Source organism: Scardinius erythrophthalmus (assembly GCF_964197995.2).
Source record: "Scardinius erythrophthalmus genome assembly, chromosome: 6".
Classification (NCBI taxonomy): domain Eukaryota; kingdom Metazoa; phylum Chordata; class Actinopteri; order Cypriniformes; family Leuciscidae; genus Scardinius; species Scardinius erythrophthalmus.
Genome location: NC_138226.1, coordinates 4,531,607 through 4,552,696, shown reverse-complemented (window position 1 = coordinate 4,552,696; position 21,090 = coordinate 4,531,607). Strand labels below are relative to the sequence as shown.

The 21,090-nt window shown below is 37.1% G+C and overlaps 1 protein-coding gene across 5 annotated transcripts in view; it reads left to right on the top strand.

Moving 5' to 3' along the window:
* cobll1b (cordon-bleu WH2 repeat protein-like 1b) overlaps positions 1 to 21,090 on the top strand; it is a 54,440-nt gene that overhangs the window by 16,641 nt on the left and 16,709 nt on the right. For 3 of the 5 annotated variants that reach the window (XM_081368054.1, XM_081368051.1, XM_081368053.1), the window contains exons 3-9: positions 12,921 to 13,112; positions 16,475 to 16,682; positions 18,777 to 19,002; positions 19,129 to 19,179; positions 19,373 to 19,470; positions 19,719 to 19,940; positions 20,922 to 21,060. In XM_081368054.1, coding sequence (XP_081224180.1) covers positions 12,921 to 13,112; positions 16,475 to 16,682; positions 18,777 to 19,002; positions 19,129 to 19,179; positions 19,373 to 19,470; positions 19,719 to 19,940; positions 20,922 to 21,060 — 1,136 coding nt within the window. Of the gene's footprint in view, positions 1 to 4,893; positions 4,978 to 12,920; positions 13,113 to 16,474; positions 16,683 to 18,776; positions 19,003 to 19,128; positions 19,180 to 19,372; positions 19,471 to 19,718; positions 19,941 to 20,921; positions 21,061 to 21,090 lie in introns of those variants that run through there. The other 2 variants (XM_081368055.1, XM_081368052.1) reach the window with 2 other exon arrangements.

Below are 21,090 nucleotides of genomic sequence, written 5' to 3'. Positions count from 1 at the left end.
TCCAAAAAATCAATAATAAGGTGCTTTGTGGCTTTGGAAGGATTTTTTGACGGTTACAGATTTTAAAAAAAAAAAAAACCAATTAGGCGAGAATAAAGAACTCTACTCACTTAAAAAAGTTGGGTTAAAAATGACCCAACAGCTAACCCAATGGTGGGTTGATATAGCACCGACCTATTGTTGGGTTCTTTTAACACATTAAATTAGGTAACTAGTTTTTCCCAATAAATTGGGTTACAAAGAACTAATCTGTTGGGTTATTTGGCCAAAATGATGCTTTAACCAACCTAGTATTATTATTATTACTATTAGTTACTAAAGTCACTTTATAACGAAAAAAAAATAGCATGTATACAATATGCATATACTGTAGTGTAAATATTAACTCACCCGTGTATCTTCTGTCAGTTGCGGCGGTCAACCTTTGAAATTTGAATTTTAGCCCAACGGGCCGCTACCCAATAAATGTTCCTAATAACCCAACAGAACAACCCAATATTTTTAACCCAGCTATTGAGTACACAAAATAACCCAACGTTTTTTAGGCTCTAACACAAAGAACCATTTTACCGTAAAATAGTTCTTCAGGACGATATGGTTCTAAATAGAACTGTTATTATGTGTGGAAAAACCTTAAAGTGTAGCTCACATAATGCTTTCATTCATGGTCATCACACCTTTTCAGCAGATCTGCAGGGAGTAGCTGTCAGCGGTAAGCATTTTTAGCATTCCCTCTGTTTTTATAAGGGCAAAGGAAAGCTGGCACGATTGACATCTCGCTCCAACGAGGTATGGGGGTGCTGGAAAGCCATGCAAAAAAAAAAAAAAAAAAAGAGAAAGAAAACTTCTCGTGGTCGGGCTCCACTGATCTCCCTCGTCGTGAGTGTGAGGAAACTGCAGAATCACGGTAAACTGTGATCTGAAGGTCAGTCGCTCTTCCTGCCTTTCTAATGCACCGCGTCAATGGAGCGCGCTGAATAAAACTTTCCACTGGCCAAACAATGATTTTTGACATCAGAAAGCTCTGTAAACTAAGGCAGGATGGAGTTGTTTTCAGCAGACTCGGGATTATGGATCAGGTTTGAGCATGCATATACTGCGTGACTGAGGCAGTAATCTCTTAAAGCATATGATTGGAATTTTTGGGGCCTCACCCTTTGTCCACTTTCCATAACTGATTATTTCAGGCACTTGTAACCCTTCTGCCTTCCTGAAGGTCCCTCCTGCTAATGAAAACTGAACTTTTTATGTGAAGAACAATGCAATATTTAAATTTCTTCTCTGTCCTTTGAGTGGTCAGATGTGTGTTTGAGTCACTGTGGCACAGATATATGTGAAAGACAACTCTGTACAATCCCTCCAGTGTTTCGCTATTCCACGATGGCTGAATTCAATACAAAATCGAAAAAACTATCAACAACAAAATGTCAAAATTTCTTTGCAATCCTGCATAATTCGCCATTTTACTGCAAAGTAATGGCAAAAATTAAAAGTTCTCACAAAAAAATTATAATTATCTAATTTAATTATCCCTAATTTAATTAAAGTTGTAATGCTTTATTTTCACAACGATGCCACTGTAGACTATGATAGACTATACAATATATCAAAAATATTATATCGCCCAGCCCTGAAATTTGTTCTATGGTAAAGGTATGATAGACAAAACAGCATGACTTTCTAAAGCTGCTTTAAAAACTAATTGAAATGTGAAACGCGCTTTACAAATAAATTGGACTTGACTTGAAAGCAGTAAATGAATATCCAGCAATCCAAATCTGTATGACTTCCTTTCCTTTGTGTTTTTTTTATTTTATTTTTTTATCTCCATATGTTATTTTATTTTTTTGCCTATATTGCAAGTCTTCAAAAGTCATATTCTAGCTTTGCATGAGAAACATACTGAATGTTCACCTAAAATGACATTTCTGTCACCAAAACTGAACAACTTTTTTCTTCTGTGGAAGAAATTTTTTTTTTTTTTTTAACAGTAAAATTGCAGTCCAATTTTCTTCAAAATATCTTCTTTAGGTGTTGCACAGAGGAAAGAAAGTTTTTATACATGTTAGGAACGACATGAAGGTGAGTGACAGAATGTTAAATTTTTGGGTAAACTGGCCCTTCAAGTCTTTAATCACTAATTTACTGAGCCCTTACATCACTACGGATCACTTAAAGTTCTCTAATAATTTAATTAATTACATTTAACGTTAACATAAATTACAATGTAATCTTTTAGCAAATCTCAAAATGAATACTCGTTTTGCATACAGTTCATTATAATGTTGTGATGCTTAAATCCACTCGCTCCATTGGTAACAAAAGTACCGTAACTGTAGTCTATACAATTTGTGCGCTACATTTCAAGTACAAGTCAATACAATAGCTTTTTATTATTCTGTTCCGTGATGATAGTGGTGCAGAAATGACACTTCTCACCTGTAAACCTGAGATTAGTGACTCCCCTTTAGATTTTGATTGGTTGCAACAGCTTTTCTCCATCACATAACCACAATTGTGCTTGTGAAAGCCCGTTTGGAGCCGAGACCTGACAGCTGGGCCACCGCAAAATTGTTTGTAATATTGTGCCAGTTTATCTCATTAAGTGAATCTGGAGATTTAGCCAAACAATCTGCTTCTTCCTACGCAACAGTCTGGTTTGGCGTCACTGCAGGCTTCTGTTTGTGAACGAGCCTCATGATAAAGAGCTGAATCTGGTAGACAGACGACCACATGAATCACATCTGTGTGTTGGGGGAAGATGGTTCAGTTCTCATTATTATGCCATTTGCGAGTCTGTCAGGAGTGACTCTCTTCATCTGGACACTTCATGAACTCCCTGCACCTGATGAAATGCACATTCGTTGGCTGAGTTTTCCATCCGAAGTTCCCACACTTGCTTTACTCTCATTTGAGGGCCATGAAACACATTACAAGAATCTTGCAAAAGCATGTTTGTGATGTGATGACAGGAATTGAAGTGATTCAGAAGGTCTAATAATTTTAATCAGATTCTCATTGCATCAGAATTCCCAGAAAAGGTCACATGTTTTCTCCGCAGCACAAGCAAACCGATGCTTAATCAATCATTTGCATTCGGCCACCGATTGAATCAGCTGTTATCGGCTCGCCGCCCAGAGCGTGTTGAAGCTGATGTGGTGTCTTGAGGGATCACATAATTAGGTCCATCTCTCAAGGAAAAGCCTAGATAATAGCAAGATCACAGGCGATGGAAAAGAGCAGTTGTTTTTCTTCTAGCAGGTTTAATTGAACCTTTGGGCCCTGACATGCCTGAGCAAGAATGTGAGCAAATACTTCTGTATTATGCTTCTGCTATTTTGTCGTTGCTCAAGTGATCTCTAAGTCTGGGTTAAACCGATGAAAAGTGTGTTGCACTAGACTTTACAAATGAAAGGACTTCAGATCTTGCAATGATTATGGGTAGTAGTGTATGAAGCCATTCTCTATGACAAATAATACATATAAATTTATAAAATTAGTGATTGACTTATATATACATTTTGTTTAATAGCTGGTGCTGTTATGCCTGGTTCAGATTACACCATTTTTTTGTCTGTTACGATAGTCATTGTGTCAGATTACTCCATTTTGACTCCTAAAATCTTGTCGTGTCGTGGACAAGAAACATGTCAGACTACACGTTGCTTTCCGAGTCCGACCAGTCATTGCTTGCCGTCTCACACACACACACACACACACACACACACACATTCTTGTACATCTATCTTTAAGAGGACATTAATTGACACAATGCAATCTCTAGTCGCTTACCCTAACCTTACCCATCACAACTAAGTGCCTAACCCGAACCCTGACCCTAAACCTTCCCTTAACCTAATTATAATCTTATCCCTAAAACCAAGTCTTGACCCTCAAACAGGCCTTTAAAGGCTCTCAGAAAGTGAGGACCAGCCAAAATGTCCTCACTTTACTCTCTTTGTCCTCACTCCAATGGTCTAAAACTCAAACTGGTCCTCACAAAGATAGTTGTACAAGTACACAAACACACACACACACACACACATTACTGATATCGGATATCTGAAGAGCACATATAGTCAATAGGGTTTTATGTCACACTCTAGAGCTTCTGTTTTTAATAAAAGAAATAACTGTAAATAATAATGAATTTGAAATGTAAACTAAAAGATATATTCCACTTTCCTACAAATTGCTCAGCTTTATCATTTATTCATTCTGTATTCTTTGTGCTAAAAGATGTTTGCATTGTATTTTAGCTATGAAGTTGCAGGTCAAAGTTTGCAAGGAGCTTTTTTAACGGACGCCCGCTTGCATTCCTACTCTTGTAAGTTTGCATACGGAAGCCTAAGCGGTTCGTTTGATGGATAGGAATGAGTAAGGTCAGTTTTTGAGGGTGTGGAAAGAGCTGGATCATGCTGAAATTATATAAAAATGTTGGAAACCGGGGAGCCGCCTTTCAATGAATGCTTACATCTGCAGCAAACCTTCTTTTCTTAACTTTTTTCACACAACTCTCTCTCCGTCCTTGCAGTGTGCCGTTTCCATTGACTTCAGTGTACTCAAGTGTGCATGCTTGCATCGTGGGTTTGATAACAGCAAAGCAAACAAAGCTGAAAGCGATATGACTTGATTGCATTAGCGCAATGGCATTTCATCAATCACTGAATGGCCAATGCCATTCTGTTACCCACCAGCCTTTGAGTTTACTGAGTGGAGACACAAAGCTGATTACTCATCTTTGGCCATGATCAGCTGCTCGGCTTGACTTTAACACACACACTTTCATAGCAGAGGTTTGTCTGACAGGCCAATGAGGAGTCTGATGTCATAAAGGGGCGTGGCCTTAAGGTGGGCCTGCCACTTTTGGGCAGAATCTTTCTCTAGTCGTGTCTTACTCGTTCACTGACTGACTGTGTGGGTCAATGGGACATGTGAGGTGACTTAAAAGAGGAATTTCACACTGCAGCACAGGAGGTAAGAAACAACGGTGTCAGAATCTAGGTTTAATGAATGACTGTCCTTGTGTTGTACCTGTAGGGCAGGTAACTGTAATGCAAATCCTTTTGCAGGTCTTGTTCATGCATGTTCATGTCACTCAGGGCAAAATGTGTTAGTTTATTCTACCTTGTTTACTCTAACTCGTGAAACCAGTCACACGACGTACCTTATGTGTGTGTTTTGGATTTACCTGGAAAATAAGTAACTGGACTTTTATATAATTGTGTGTTGTTGGGTTGCAAAGTTTGTTTGAAGTTTATGAAGTAAAGCGCTAAAGTTAAACTGCATTGTTCCTAAAATATCCCGGATGGAGTCCGCTGTGAATCAGGAAGGTGTCTTTTGGATATTGTTCAGCTCTTACAACACAAACCCACCTTTTCCCCTAAGGGCCAATGCTGGAAGCAGCCAGTCACAATGCCCAAGTAGGACGCAAGGAAACCCCCGCTCATTTGTCCCAGATTTACTCGGCAAACATGCATGCTTTTGAAACATTCTCCCAACAATCTCAGACTACAGTTAGCCTGATCCTTCGGATAATGAAATTCCACAAAGCATTGCATCTGTCGCTCCTCGCATGGCAGCTGCAGTAATGCAGAATGCAAGGAATTCGAGCAGTCTGAGTGTCGGTTCCCCCTGAACTACTTCTACATGCTGTTGTTTCCCAGTATAATACATGTATTAGTGATTTCAGGTGACCCCAGATAGCCGCACTCTCCCTGAGCGCTTTAATAACGCAAGTGGTCTTTGCTGAGTAAGTATTGTAAACATTAATTAGGCTACTGTAGCTGGCTCGCAGCCGCCCACAGGACCACACAGCATTTAATAAAGTTGTTGGAAATGGGCGGCAGACACTTAATGCCTGCTTAGCTGATAATATTAACAAAAGACTCATTGCCTCTGTGTTTTAATTCTGAATGGTAGGAAGTCATAAACCTATGAAAGTAAAATAGTTTTTGTGGTAGGAAGTCATAAACCTATGAAAGTAAAATAGTTTTTGTGTCTCTCTCTCTCTCTCTCTCTCTCTCTCTCTCTCTCTCTCTCTCTCTCTCTCTCTCTCTCTCTCTCTCTCTCTCTCTCTCTCTCTCTCTCTCTCTCTCACACACACACACACACACACACACACACACACACACACACACACACACACACACACACACACACACACACACACACACACACACACCCTCTCTCTCACCTTAATGAGTTTAGAGTGATTAAAGGACTAAAGGTGATTTCATTAATGCTTATTTCAGGTTTGAATGGGTGTTAATGGTTAAGTTATTTTCATTTATTAATTAGGCTGTATTTATTTAATCAAAATTACAGTAAAATCAGTAATGTTGTGAAATATTATTACAATTTTAAACAAATTGTTTTCAATGTGAATATATGTTAAATTAAATTTATTCCCGTGATTTAAAGCTGAATTTTCAGCAGCCATTGCTCCAGTCTTCAGTGTCACATGATCCTTCAGAAATCACAAACTAAATTTTTTTTACAAGTGTATTACATATTATTTATATTACAATTTTCAGCCTTTTAATGGTGTTCAGTGGTTTTTATATAGTTAAATTTAAACCAATGACACTGTTAAAACCTCATACTCACAACTTTCTGAATTTATGAAACTTGATGGCTTTCTTGCCCATTAAGTTCTTTAAAGGGCACCTATTATGCAAAATTCACTTTTACATGGTGTTTGAACATAAATGTGTGTTGGCAGTGTGTGTACACAACCACCCTACAACGGTAAAAATCAACCTGCTCCTTTTTATGTTCCCTATGAATCATAAACAGTGTCTCAAAATGAGTCGTTCGCTTTTCCTATGCAAGCCCCGCCCCCGACTGGTGCCGAAATCTGCCCTATTAGCAAAGTCTGTACAATGCATTTGCGCTTTAAAGGCTAAAATCAGCTATTTGCAACAACAATTCTAAGGGTTTCCATTGATCCTAATGGTAATCTCAAATAATATTTTGTAGACAGGCTTTTTTCAGCCTTACAGTATTATTTTGGGGATATTTTTAGCTTTTAGTACGAATATGAAACAGCTCTTTTCTAGAATTCCTGACGAACATAGACATGTAGTTGCTAAATGTTTGTTGGTAAACCGTATTTTCATCGATATATTGTGAATGTCATCCAAAGCTTTTAAAAAAGCATCCAAGGATGAAAGTTAGTAGATGTCCAGAGTAAGCAGAACTGGAATCTAGATGAGAAAAAGCTCAAATATAAGAGAGTTTTCATCATTTACATACTTCAATTTGGGGGAAAAAGTATTCAACTTTGGGGGGGGATGGGGTCTGTGCTGGTATTTCAAATATTCCAGTAATGAGCCTTACGACCTTAGTTTACTGATGTCTGATGATCCGAGATAGGCTAAAAATGTTGTTGTGTGTGTTGAGTGTTCACTGTGATAATGCAGATTACCCAGCGTTAGGATCTGTATGGTGAACGCATGGCGGCCTGTGCCTGCTTTAAAGTTGCCTTGCTCTTGTTTTGAGGACTCGCATGCACATGTTGTTCAGATATTTTCCCCCCACAACAGGTGTTTTGAATATATATCAGAGTTGAGGTGCGATCTGAAGTGCCCTTATGTGACCAAATGTCTCTTGAGTTCATGCATTGAGACATTGCGGGTTTGGCTTATTAATGAATTAAATGATGTGTGCAAACATTCACTGAGACATTAGTCATGTTTCTTCACTCTGCTGGTCATTAAGTCAGTTTTTAATGACATCATGCTGTTAACCCGACTTAATTGATTACAGTTGCTTTCTCCATCAGTTTATAAGATGGTGTTTGCACTAAAAATTGTCATGGTTTCCACAAAAATATTAAACGGCTCAGCTATTTCAACAGTGATAATAATAAATGTTTCTTCAGCAAATCAGCATATTAGAATGATTTCTGAAAGATCATGTGACACTGAAGACATTGAATCACAGGAATAAATTAGATTTTAAAAATATGCAAATACAAAACAGTTATTTTAAATGATAATAATATTTCACACTGTGACTGTTTTTACTGTATAAGAGACCTTATCTTATCTTACCGACCCCAAACTTTTGTAGTCTGTTGAATTCTACATGACAAAAAAAAAAAACACTTAAAATTCAATTTGCCTTTTGAAAATCAGCTTGTTACTGGATTAAAAAGCATACAGTATACAAATGTGGTTCGCATCAAGTTTGTAAACACATTTTTTACTAATGACAAATCTGATTTCATGTGATGTTTTTCAGTTCAAGTTACAAAAAAGCAGATTTTTAAGTTCGTTACTCCAAAAGATCTGGTTTTTTTTTTGCTTCCATTGTGAGCAAAGCATGCATGCGTTTGTGTGAGAGCTGTAGTTTATTGAAGATATGTGGTTGTGTTTAATGATAGCTATCTGTGCTGATGATGAATGAGTTTAGATCTCAAGCGATGTGTCACAGGAAAAGGCCTTCCTTCAGTCAAGCTCCGACACGCCGGTGTGTCATTCACTGTTCGGAGATGGTTGTCAAATAGTCTCCAGATCCACTCACTGTGATCAGCCTCTCATAGTCATATACAGGCCCAAACGTCCATCGTTTGCTTATACTTTCAGATTCACAGCTGTGCTTAAAGGGATACTTCACCGATTAGCATTAAAGGAGAACTCCGGTCAATTTTAACATTGAGCTCATTTTTTTGTACATTTGGAGTGCTGTCAATACAGAGAACAACGACAAAAATCGGTGTTGCCAACACCGAGTTATTCTATTTTTAAAATTTGCACCCTGTTGACTTCAATGGGGCAAGTACTAAACCTGCTTTTAGCCTCTTAACATCCTTGATGTGTCATTACAAGTGCACAGAAAATGTGAGTGATTCCTTCTGAGTGAACACGAGTGAATCTGACTGCAGTAGATGTGAAAGATATGTATAAAAATGATGTTATTTAAGCCAGCGCAAATACCTGTGTTTACATCCTGTTTTTCGGTTGAAGTCCAAAGTAGTCGATTGCCGAGTTCACGCGCATAGGTTTAGTTACCTATGATCACGCGCGTGAACTCGGCAATCGATTACTTTGGACTTCAACCGAAAAACAGGATGTAAACACAGGTATTTGCGCTGGCTTAAATAACATCATTTTTATACATATCTTTCACATCTACTGCAGTCAGATTCACTCGTGTTCACTCAGAAGGAATCACTCACATTTTCTGTGCACTTGTAATGACACATCAAGGATGTTAAGAGGCTAAAAGCAGGTTTAGTACTTGCCCCATTGAAGTCAACAGGGTGCAAATTTTAAAAATAGAATAACTCGGTGTAGGCAACACCGATTTTTGTCGTTGTTCTCTGTATTGACAGCACTCCAAATGTACAAAAAAATGAGCTCAATGTTAAAATTGACCGGAGTTTTCCTTTAAGCTTTGTATCAGTAGAAACCTGGTAGTATTCTCGAATGACCGTGCTTCCCTCCCTCATGTCACCCTGAGACGAGAGATTTCTGTATTGTGTGTCTGGAAAAAAACCTCCGATGACGCAAAAATCGTCATTTAGCTCATCAGAGGCTTTTTAGTCCAGAGGCGAGAGACTCCAGCCAGTAGGAGGAGCTCGTCCCGCATGTCTTCAACACGCCCATAGGGGGATCTCACGATAAAACGCTGTCTTTTCAGTTTCGAGGCGACTAGTAGCCTAGCTGTATCATTTCTCCCGACACTGCCCTCTGTAACCGGGAGGCGTGGCTTGGGAGTGTCCTCGTAGGGCAGCGAAGCAAGTGCATTCTGGGAGTTGTTGTCTTTTATCCACATGAGCCAAAAATAAATTTTCTGGCTTTTCTCAGTCTAGAAGGCACCAACTTCTAAAATAATTTCACATTTCTACTACATAAATGACCCAATTTAAATACACATTCATCTTTCCAGCGGTGAAATATCCCTTTAAGGCCATTCCACAGATTCCCCCCAAAACAGCATCAAAAGTAGTCAGTCAACATGTCAGCTTTTGTCTTTGCAGCCCGGTCGCATGTTTACATGCAAGCCTCTCATGTCAACAAAACAAGTCACACAATGCATGCATGCTGTCAGATGTTTCCATGAAGCTCTTTGTGATTTAAATTCAGCTGACAGCAAAACCACTGCCACGTGTGTCCCTTTCATCTCACTAATGTACAGTTTAAGTTCCTTTGACTAGAATAAATGCATCACAAATCTGGAATATTCCGATTTGGGAACATATTTAGAAAGGCAAGAAGAGAACTGGTTCTCAACAGGTTTTGGTTCAGGACTCAGAGTTTACATTTAACATAAAGGGTCCAAAAGTAATAGTCAATGTTACCATAAACTGCATAGGCACAACAATAAGTGTTTAGTATTTAATTCTCAAAAAAATAATTTCAGAAATGTTATGCTCTCTGCAACTCGTAATTCATACTGTGTGTATATATATATATATATATATATATATATATATATATATATATATATATATATATATATATATATATATATATATATATCACTTTACGTGAGTATACACTATGCAGATAAAGTTTGATATACTTAAGTTGGAGCCAACTTTTTATATATAAAGCTGTGCAATAAATAATATAGTTTATATTTTGCAATGATATCAATCATGCTGTCGAGATTTGCTATATAGTATTGGTTTACATGAGTGTATTGTATGTACAGCTAAATTTGGATGTACCATATTCAACTTATATATCACTCACTGGGCGATAATGTTTGTTAACTAAAAATTAGGCTATTACCTGAGAGACTATGCATTGCAGTATTCAGGAATTGATAAAAGCTGTTATGGTTAAAGAGGTGGACAGTTGTGAAACCTTGAAATATCAACATTGTGTCTCGGTCGATGTTTGTGCATGTGAGTTGGTTGACTGATTTGAGCCTTCAAGGCTCTATTTACTGTTTGAAATAGTTTGAAATGATCCCATTAAAGTCATTTTATATTCATAATATTCCTCTCAATCCACTGCATAAAAGTCCTTTCAGGTCGAAACAGATACAAATGGAAAGAAGAGAGAGAAAAACTACCATTTTGGATTATTTGTTTTTGTCTTAATGCATTCTGGTATTGCCTTTTCTATGAAAGATACGTGCAATGTTGTGTTTTGTTATTTTGGTGTTTTCATAACACAAAATACAATTAAATTCAATGAATCTTGAATTCTGATTGGACGAGCCACGGCATCTTTGAAGAAAAATGCCATTTGTGCAAATAAATCTTCAGATGTATGTTGATGAGCACTTTGGTAGACACTAATGGGACGTTTGCTATTTGAAACGTGTGTTTTAAATGTGTCTGCTTACCGTGTCAGAAACCCTTGTGTTTACTTTGGCCTGCCCTACCAACTCAAACATAACACACTATGCTAATGCACACATTTCAGGGGCTTTCCCAACTTCCTGCGTAATGTTTACGCTCTGTTCCTTAGGCCTGTACTATTCCTGACTCTCCACAGGGAATCTTATAAATCAAATAAAAATCAGGTAGTTCATATAAAATATTGTCTGCTGTTGAGAGACATTTGTGAACAGCAGGTGGTGATTTATTGTGTTTCTGATGCCCACCATTATTGTTTTTGCAGAACAGAACGTTCATTCATTTTCTGATCTCTCAGGAGTCATCATATTTGGATTAATTTAACATTCAAACCCTTCTGCTTCATATGGCGTAATACAGCCTGAGGTGTTCAATGCCCTATAACCTAAAATTGACCACATTGAGCAACAAAGTTTTTGGACAGTGTCGTATAGTGCTTGGCCTAATGAGATTTAAAGGGGTCATAATATTCCTTGAACTGTTGAGGTAAGCGACGAGTTCAGCCCTGATGTCCTCCCAGTCCAAAAAGAGTATTAATTCAATTAGAGCTGTGAAAAAAAATGCTGTTTTGAAATTTGAAACGTTAGTCTGAGACGGTCACACATGACCACAGTTACACTTACCTTTTTTGGTGTGTCCAGTCATGGTGAGGTAATGCGCAGGAAGAAGGATAGATACTATTATTCTTAAACAATAGAGGAAATAAATAAGCATAAAATGAGGAAAAGTTTGCCAAACATTGTACTATTTCTAGCTCTGCGTTATAAATCAGCCTGTGCTTTACAGTGACATGTCTCAGCATGCATTATTTTGTGATATATGTAGGCTTTGCAAACATGCCCTGTCAGAAAAAGTATTGGTGCAATAACTGTATCCTTAAAATGACAACTTTGTACCTTATTTGCCCCTAAAAGGTTCATAGTAGAACCTACTCCAAAGTACTAATATGTACACTAAGGTACTACTATGAACTTTTTAGGGGTAAATAAGTTGTCATTTTAACAGGGTATTGCCCTTGTGACAAGCTGTTGTACCCCTAATGATAACATTTTTGCATATCTTTCTGACAGTGTTCTGTTTTTGAATGAGGATGGGGTTAAAAATTATTCTGGATGTGACAGCAGACACGCAGGCCTTGTTTGAGTACTTATTTCACATGCAAAGATGGTATTTATGTAGAAGTGTAAAGTCATAGCAGCCAAAAGTAATTGCATGCATGCAAATGGAAACGAGCTGCACAATTTTATGTTATTGTGTTGCAAAATGTGTCATGTAGCATGCGTTAGTGTTTACACTACAGTCTTACAGTAATTTTTCTCTAAATATAGTGTGTTTAACAGGACAGTGTTTTTGCTACATTAACCGAGAATTAGTGTCTGGCGACTAGTGTTTTGTTCAGCTATTAAGAGACATCCACTCTTGCATTGCGTGTTTGTGTATTTTGGGGACGGAGCGATGAACGGAGGGGGTGTGTTTGTTTGGGTTGATTCCAAATATCAAGTTTCTCAGAAATTGCTTTCTGCACCTACAACTCATAAATTCAACAGAACATTCTTATGACACTTTGATGTTTTTAATCCGTTTGCTCTTTGTTTAACAGGAGATCATTGAAAAGCAAAGCACCTCCTCCTCCTCCTGTCCAGAAAAGCCTGGATGCTCCATCGCTGAGCCACAAGCTCCCAGCATACCCTCACCCTGTCATGGACCAGAAGGAAAACCTGCTGGAGAAGGATTTAACGCTCACCGTGGTCCTACCTGGAGGGGTGGAGAAGACCGTCGTGGTCCATGGCAGGTGAGGGGTTTTGTTGGTTGTGTTTTAGGTTGAAGGAAGAGAAGTTTTAATCAAATAAACAAGCATCGAAATGAGCAAATTAACTAGACGCAGGTGAACTCAGTGGGTCAATATTGAAACCAAAGAAACTAAAGGATACAGGCCATAAACACAGGAAACTTGAACAATGATATGCCAGGAATAGAAAAGCTTCAAGATAAGAGTCTTTGAACAGAAATAAACACCACTAGCTGACAGAGAAATGAAAAGTCAAAGTGATTTAACAATATAGTCGTGTAGTTCCCGTGGATTCTTAAAGATATTTCAAAATGTAAGATCGTTAAAAGTCTCAAATTTGACAAAAATGTCTTAGATTCATAATACTTGAACCACTCAATCAGTGTTATTTTAGTATTATTTATATACTATCATAGTATTTATTAATATTTTGGATTAGCTTTTAGTTTTAGCTAATTTTAATTTTAGTTTAAGCTTTAGTTATTTTAGTAAATTTAGTTTTAATTTTATTTAAATTTTTTGTAATATTTCTATTTAGCTCTAATTTATTTTTGTATCAGTTTTAGTACTTCAATTTTTTCAGTTAGTTGCCAAGGCGAAATTTAAGTTTTTCATTTAATGCTTTTTTTTTTTTTATTCCAATTTTTTATATATATATATATATATATATATATATATATATATATATATATATATATATATATATATATATTTATTTATTTATTTATTTATTTATTTATTTATTTATTCATTCTTTATCAACAATGCCCATTTATCGCTCCACTGTGCTTTTAATATGTTTGTTTTTGTGCCCCATTTTCAAATAGTTTTTTTAAAGCATAAATAACTCAATTAAATTAAGTTTAAGCTTAAAACATGAACAAAATTTGCTAGTTGAATAAGAAAAGCTAACTTTATTCAACATATATTCTTTAAAAACACACTTCAGCTTTAAATAATGTCACAGCATTGTGCTCTGCAAACAACATTGAAAAAGATTGTGTTGTCTTTGGTTTGAGTTTCCCTTCATCCAGAAGTAATAATTGCCAAATATTTTAGAAAAATTACATTGTAAACAAAATTACAATATACAGATGTGCTTGAGGAGTTTGTTGGCAAACCTTTAGACACCCGACTGGACATTTGTTGCTTTTGCAAAACTCTTTATTAGGCCACGATGCCAAACACGTTGGCTACGTTAATGTTGTGTACCCGTTAACAAATGGGTAGGAGCACCCCTGACACAGCTCAGATACTGTATCATCTCTCATGATCTTACAAATCTAGTCCTTTACTTATTCAAATACCACTGTTCAGAGAGTTTATGATGATGTAATCATGTTGCCTACAAACTATTTTGAACCTGGCGCATGTTTGGCAGGATGGAATAAACATTGCAAAAATTACAGCCTGAGCATGAGCACATGAAACATTGGTTTACTTGCAGCTGTGTCCGTTTCTGTAGCCCTAACAACCTGAACCGTTATGGATTATTATACTTTATTACAACTATTAACTTAATACAAAAATTCTCAAAAGCTGAGACGATTTTACGGTACTTTACTTTTAATGATTATGGTACACTTGTGCATGGAAGGTGTTAATCTCTGAGCCGTGCTGTATGTGAGATCATGAAGATTCTCAGATGATTGCTGTTATGAAACTAATCAGATGATTGCCTCAGTGAGTCAGCTGGGTGGGGCAGCGTATTTCTCAGAGCTCCTGCAACTAATCTGGGTTGGTTTGGGGACAAAATGACGTCAGAGTAATACTGCATCTCGTTATGCTGTTTGTGATTATCATTAAACACTTGATCGATTTCAGCAGTTGGATCATTTGCTGTGCTCTTTGGGCCGTGTTTAGGGTCAGGGTGTTTTCTGTCCTCGACGCTTCATTTCAACTGTTAAAGATGTGCCAGTGGGATTTACTTAAACTTGGTTAAATAGATATAGATATTAATAGCATTACTTGGATATTAATAGCATTACTTGAATATTAATAGCATTACTAAGATATTAATAGCATTACTTAGACAGATACACAACTCTATCTATCAATCTATCTATCTATCAATCTATCTATCTATCTATCTATCTATCTATCTATCTATCTATCTATCTATCTATCTATCTATCTATCTATCTATCTATCTATCTATCTATCTATCTATCTATCTATCTATCTGTCTATCTGTCTATCTGTCTGTCTGTCTGTCTGTCTGTTTGTCTGTCTATCTATCTATCTATCTAGTCTGTCTATCTATCTATCTATCTATCCATCCATCCATCCATCCATCCATAACTTTTTCCACAAATTAGACTGCACTATTTGTGCTTTTACATTGTGTTGCTAAAGTATTATTTCTATTTCCTGGCACAAACCTGATCTCAGATTTCAGACAATCAGTCATCACATTTAATCATTGTTTCAATCTGTTCTTTGATCCCGATCACCTGTATGAAACCTAATTTTCCCTAAGGTCCACTTTTTGCCTGCTTAATGCTAAAACTGAAACCAAATTCAACATAAAGGCATTAATAATCAAATTCTTCACCTGCTTTTCTAAATGTGTGCCACCCAGACTTGCTGGCCTGCTTCTTAGCGGGATTAAATTATTGGCTCTGTGTTTCCAAAGGTTTCTCAGATCCTAGAATTCCAAAAGCAGCTGGAAAGCTTTTTGTGTCATAAGCTGTCTCGAAAGGATTTTCCACACTTTCAGTATGCAATGTGTCAAGCATATAGGTCATAGTTTTCACTGAAGCCTTACAGGAGTCAATGGAAAAGAAACCACATTTGAAATGATCCTCACTGTTTGGAAATGCAGTGTTAAAGGAATAACGAAAAATGAAAATTCTGTCTTTAATTACTCATTATTTATAACAAACCTGTGTGTTACCAATTTTTTTTTTATAGGGAAGAAAGGCTTGCACAATTTCTTCAGAATTTCTCTGTTCATATGACTATATTGTTATTGTCACGTACACTTGAAAAACAATCAATTGAACTTCCTTGATATGGATTGCCATGTAAGACTTCCCTGCAGCAAAACAGCATTAATGCAAATCTTTGATACTTCACAGATAACAAAGCTTGTGTCTGAGTCACATGTTTCCTGGGGCTTTGGCTTTCATTCAACAACAAAATATAATGGAAAAAAATCTCTTTCATAACTTTTTGAAACCGTAAAACACAGATGCTTGTGTCCTAAATGAAAAGTTCACCCAAAAAAATTGCATTTTTGTCCCCATGTGTTCCACTTCATATCATTCCAACCCAATTTTATGTCTTCTGTTAAACACAAAATGAGATGTTATCAGAATGATTGATAGCAATTGAAGTCTGCTCTGCTTTTGCATATTTTTCAGCAAACCCATGATGGACCTGCTGGTCATGCTTTGTGCAAAGTACCACCTGAACCCTTCTGGCCACACCATAGAGCTCGTCACCACCAACAGGAACAATGTGAAGTTCAAACCCAACGCCCTTATCGGAGCCCTAGAGGCTGAGAAGATCCTGCTAAAACCGAAAGGCATTGAAGAAAAAATCAAAAGGACAGGATCACTTATGCCTGAGGTTTATACACCACTGTACCTTAAACATGAATTAAACACAAAGAAATCAAAACTGATAGTGAAACGACTCCATAAGCAGCTCTATAAAAGATAATAGTATCAGTATTTAGCTCAACACTATTAGTTCAGTTCAACAATCTAATTCAGTTCAATAACAGTGGCAGTGTTGCAAAGTTAATCATTTTATGATATATATATATTTTTTAAAATAAATGCAGTATATGAAACCGTATGCACTATTGCAAACAGTGGCTTATCACTCGACTGTTCTCTACGACACTAATAGTAGTATGCTAGCGTGCTATTCTGAATTCAACCAATAAATGTTTTAATCAGTATTCATCTTGTATATAACATTGGCTATTTTGGAGTTTTATTTAATGCCTATTTTAAATTGTCTTTACTTTCACTGATTCTGATTCGTGCGCTTACTATAACCAACGTGCATATGCCCGCCTCCAGAGCAAAACTTCAACAAATAATTATACATCATCACACCATAGACCCGCCCACTGGCAGTCAGTCGCTTAACAGCTGACATTTGCCTACACTGGATGTGAGTGTCGCGTCAAAAGCAATTAGAAGCCATTATAATCACTGATGCTGTCTACACTGATACAGTATACAGATGTGTGTTCAGTTTCTGACACTCCACGCACTTGAGTCTGACAACAGGACAAATGGAAGAGGGAAATAACGTTTGGCGCATCAAGTTTAAAAAGATTGTTTGTGCCTCTGTACAGAAGGATCCCAGCATCGTAAATAAGTAGATGGTTTATTTTAAATGTATCCCGGATCGTGTAGAAGAAATATATAAATGAATGAATAAATGAATGAATGATGCATTTATATAGCGCTTTCAGATTTACAACATGTACAACATGGTACAACTCTAGGTGGAGAGGAATATGTTTGTACCGATATGTTTGTACGGAACATTTTGTTTTGTAAACGAGGCACAGTGTAATGGAAAGTTTGCAAAGAAACTTTTGTTAAAATATGAAGCAGCCGATTGTATTGAATCTGACAGCAGCTGCATCACAACCATGAGCAAATGATTTTATAATGCATTGTCTGTAAATGATGGTATTATTTGGATAATGTTTTCAAAACACTTGCTCACATGCAATGTCAAGCGGGGGTGTTGATACTGTATCCTATGCATTGACGTTAGCCAATCATAACAGTGGCTGTTTACTGACAAGCCTTAAAGGAGCCGCCGCTTAAAAACAGATTATGTCAGACAGAGGGTCAGGATGAAGGTTTAAAATAGTCTCCCCGCATATATATATATATTTGTTTTGTTTTCTTTTTGCAAAAAGATGAATTAACATTATAAGTGAACCTCAAGGAACATATTAAAATAAAATAAAAAATCCATGTCATGACCACTTTAACAATGCTATCTAAATAAATGCTTGACTGATATTACTTCTGTTTTATTTGTCACACTGTAAATGAAAGGTTCATTTGTGTGCTCTTGTATTCTTCACATTACAGAAAATACATGCATAAAATTAGCATATTGTGCACAGTACATATTATATGCTTTAGCAACAGTAAAACATGAACCAGAAACATGTATTTAGAAAGTAAATAAGATCCATTTTGATGTTGACTAAGCAGAAAAGTACATCTTTAAACAGGGTTTAGTCATTTTCATGTTGACATTTGTTCATTTAGTCACGAATAAAGGCATATTTGTTTTATCTAGATGATTAAAAGAAGCAGAGCATGGCTGTACAGCATACTAACAATCCTCTTCATAACAGATGACAAACAATATCACATTACAGCAAAACAAAAAAGCATGTGGCTTTTTATAAAAAGGGTTTATAGCAACAAATCTCAACCAGGGGGCCTCAGCAAACTTCCAACAGGACCACATGATGATTTGAGTATTTAAATTAAAAAAATAATTTTAATATATCTATTAATAATCTAACCCTAATCTAAATTCAAATGCAAAAAAAAAACTATCAGTCTTTTAATACCAAGCTATACCCACCCCACACACACACACACACACACACACACACACACACACACACACACACTCTTGCTATACTTATTTTTCTTCTCTCTTTTCTTTCAGGCAACCGTACGATTAGTGATAAACTACAAGAAAACCCAGAAAACCATTCTCAGGGTGAGTCCTCGGGTTCCTCTACGAGAACTGCTTCCGGCTATCTGTGAGAAATGTGAATTTGACCCGCAGACCACAGTTTTACTACGAAACGTCCACTCGGAAGACGCTTTGGACCTGAGAAGCTCCCTCAATGACTTCAGTCTGAGGGAAGTGTATGCAAGAGACACCAGAGGTCAGAGCCCAGTGTGTGTTTATGCTAAGTACATTAAAATGACTCTGTCATGCAGGACTGGTTTTCATAAGGTGACATTGAGATTTTCATTATACTGTGCTCTTGGGTTTGCTTCTTTTCTCGCAGTTATTAGCCCTGGAAGTCCTATAAGTCTGCCTCCATCTCCTACTCACTCAGGTTAGTGACATTAACATTACGTTTTCCATTTTAAAAGAATAGTTCATGTGAAATGAAAGTTATTATTCACTCACCCTCATTTTATTCTAAATTCTAAAATGATATAAAGTTGAAATATTGTTTATTTTTGCATGAACTATTCCTTTAAGTAAGAAATTAATAATGTCTAACTACTAAATGCATTAAATCACAGAAGTATTTCATCATGGGAAAGAGAAAATCAAGAGGGAGAAGGAAAATAAGCGGACATTCAGCTTATTTCGGAAAGGAAGTAAGAAGCAATCTGAACAGGTGAGTTATGAAATCCTATATGTATTTAACAAAGAACGATAACATGCTTTGAGATTATTATTTTTTTGGTGACGTTAAGATAAGGTCAAAGGCATGTGTGTTTTACATTTCTTTGTAAACATTCCCTGAGCACCAGTGGTCATATTTGTTTTATGCAAATTGTTAAAGACTTTACTTACTTGTGATTGGCTCACGGGTGGGACTGGTTGGGAGTGTGCTGACTTACGATTGGCTGTCTCTCGTTAAAGTCTATGACCGTGAGTGCACCGGCATCTCCAGTGCACAGGAAACAGAGGCCGGTCAGCATGAGTTCCTTCAGCACGCATTCACCGAATACATACGATTCCAATACCATGCCCTCCGACATGCCAAAGAAAAGACGAGCCCCGTTGCCACCTAGCATGATGTCGCAGAGCATGCCTAGTGACCTCAGTCATAACCACGGGGCTGTGCATCCCGATGGTAACCAGGTATGTAGCGCTGTTCTGGGATTCAGTTAATATTTACTAGGAAAACTTGGCTTGAACATGCAGTGGAGTCCAAAAGTCTGAGATCAGATTGAAAGATTTTCATGTAAACAAAGTTTTTGAGGAAGAATTCTGCACTATTCTTAGGGGACTAATCAAATGCAAGTAATTGAGTGACTGGTTTTGTGGCTCTTTGTACAGACGGTCATATGTTTTTCTTCCATTGACGCTTAAAGATGCTCTGTGGATGTTCATAAATCATGCTTGAGAAACATGACCATCAGGTTTTGTTCATGTAGCTCCAGTGCTACTATCATTAATGCAAAAGACACACAATCCAGATACTAACACATTCTCAAATTCAGACACAAATGTGTTTTTCTGATATGACTTGTAATGTGTACATTTTTGTACATTTATTTTAAATTAGAAAAAGAACACAAAATAGCAGATATGTTCACTAGTGGTCTCAGACGTTTGGAACTAGTTGTGCAAAATGCAGTGACCCCAAAAAAGCATTTGGACACTTAAGCTTGTACATGAGCCTTCATTATTGTCTAAGTCTTTTAAAGAAAAATACTTGACAAACTATATTTTATCTGTTTGTTTGATTTTATAAAGTTTTGGTTTCTATAAAACAAACTATTGAAAATAAAACATATGCACAGACACTCAGACATTTTTAAGTTTCCAAACACTCAAATTGTCGTGGAAGTCTTTTAAAGAAAAGAGAAAAGATTCGGTAACCTGTTATTTCACTACCTCAGTTCAAAGACCAAGTATCTATGTGTAAACGGCACTCTGCAAATACAATGAGCGGTTCAACCTTGCTTTCACAGTATTTGTTTTGTTTCTACGTAAACTCTGCGCTGGGTTGAGTCATTTCATCACCTTGTCATTAGGGAATGTGGTTACGTTTTCCACAGCCAAATATTTGGAATTATATGTCACATTTATTACTGTCCCTCTGCCTGCTTTCCAAAGAATACGGCCCCTCTGAGCCGGGGATCCTCGACAGACTCGTCCTTCAAGAAGTCTTCCACCAAGCGTAAGGCCCCCCCGCCCCCCACCTCGAGCAGCCCAGCCTCTCCTGATGAGACCACGCCGGACAGAGGCATAACAGGTCGGTCTGAAGGCTTTCTGAGAGTATGCT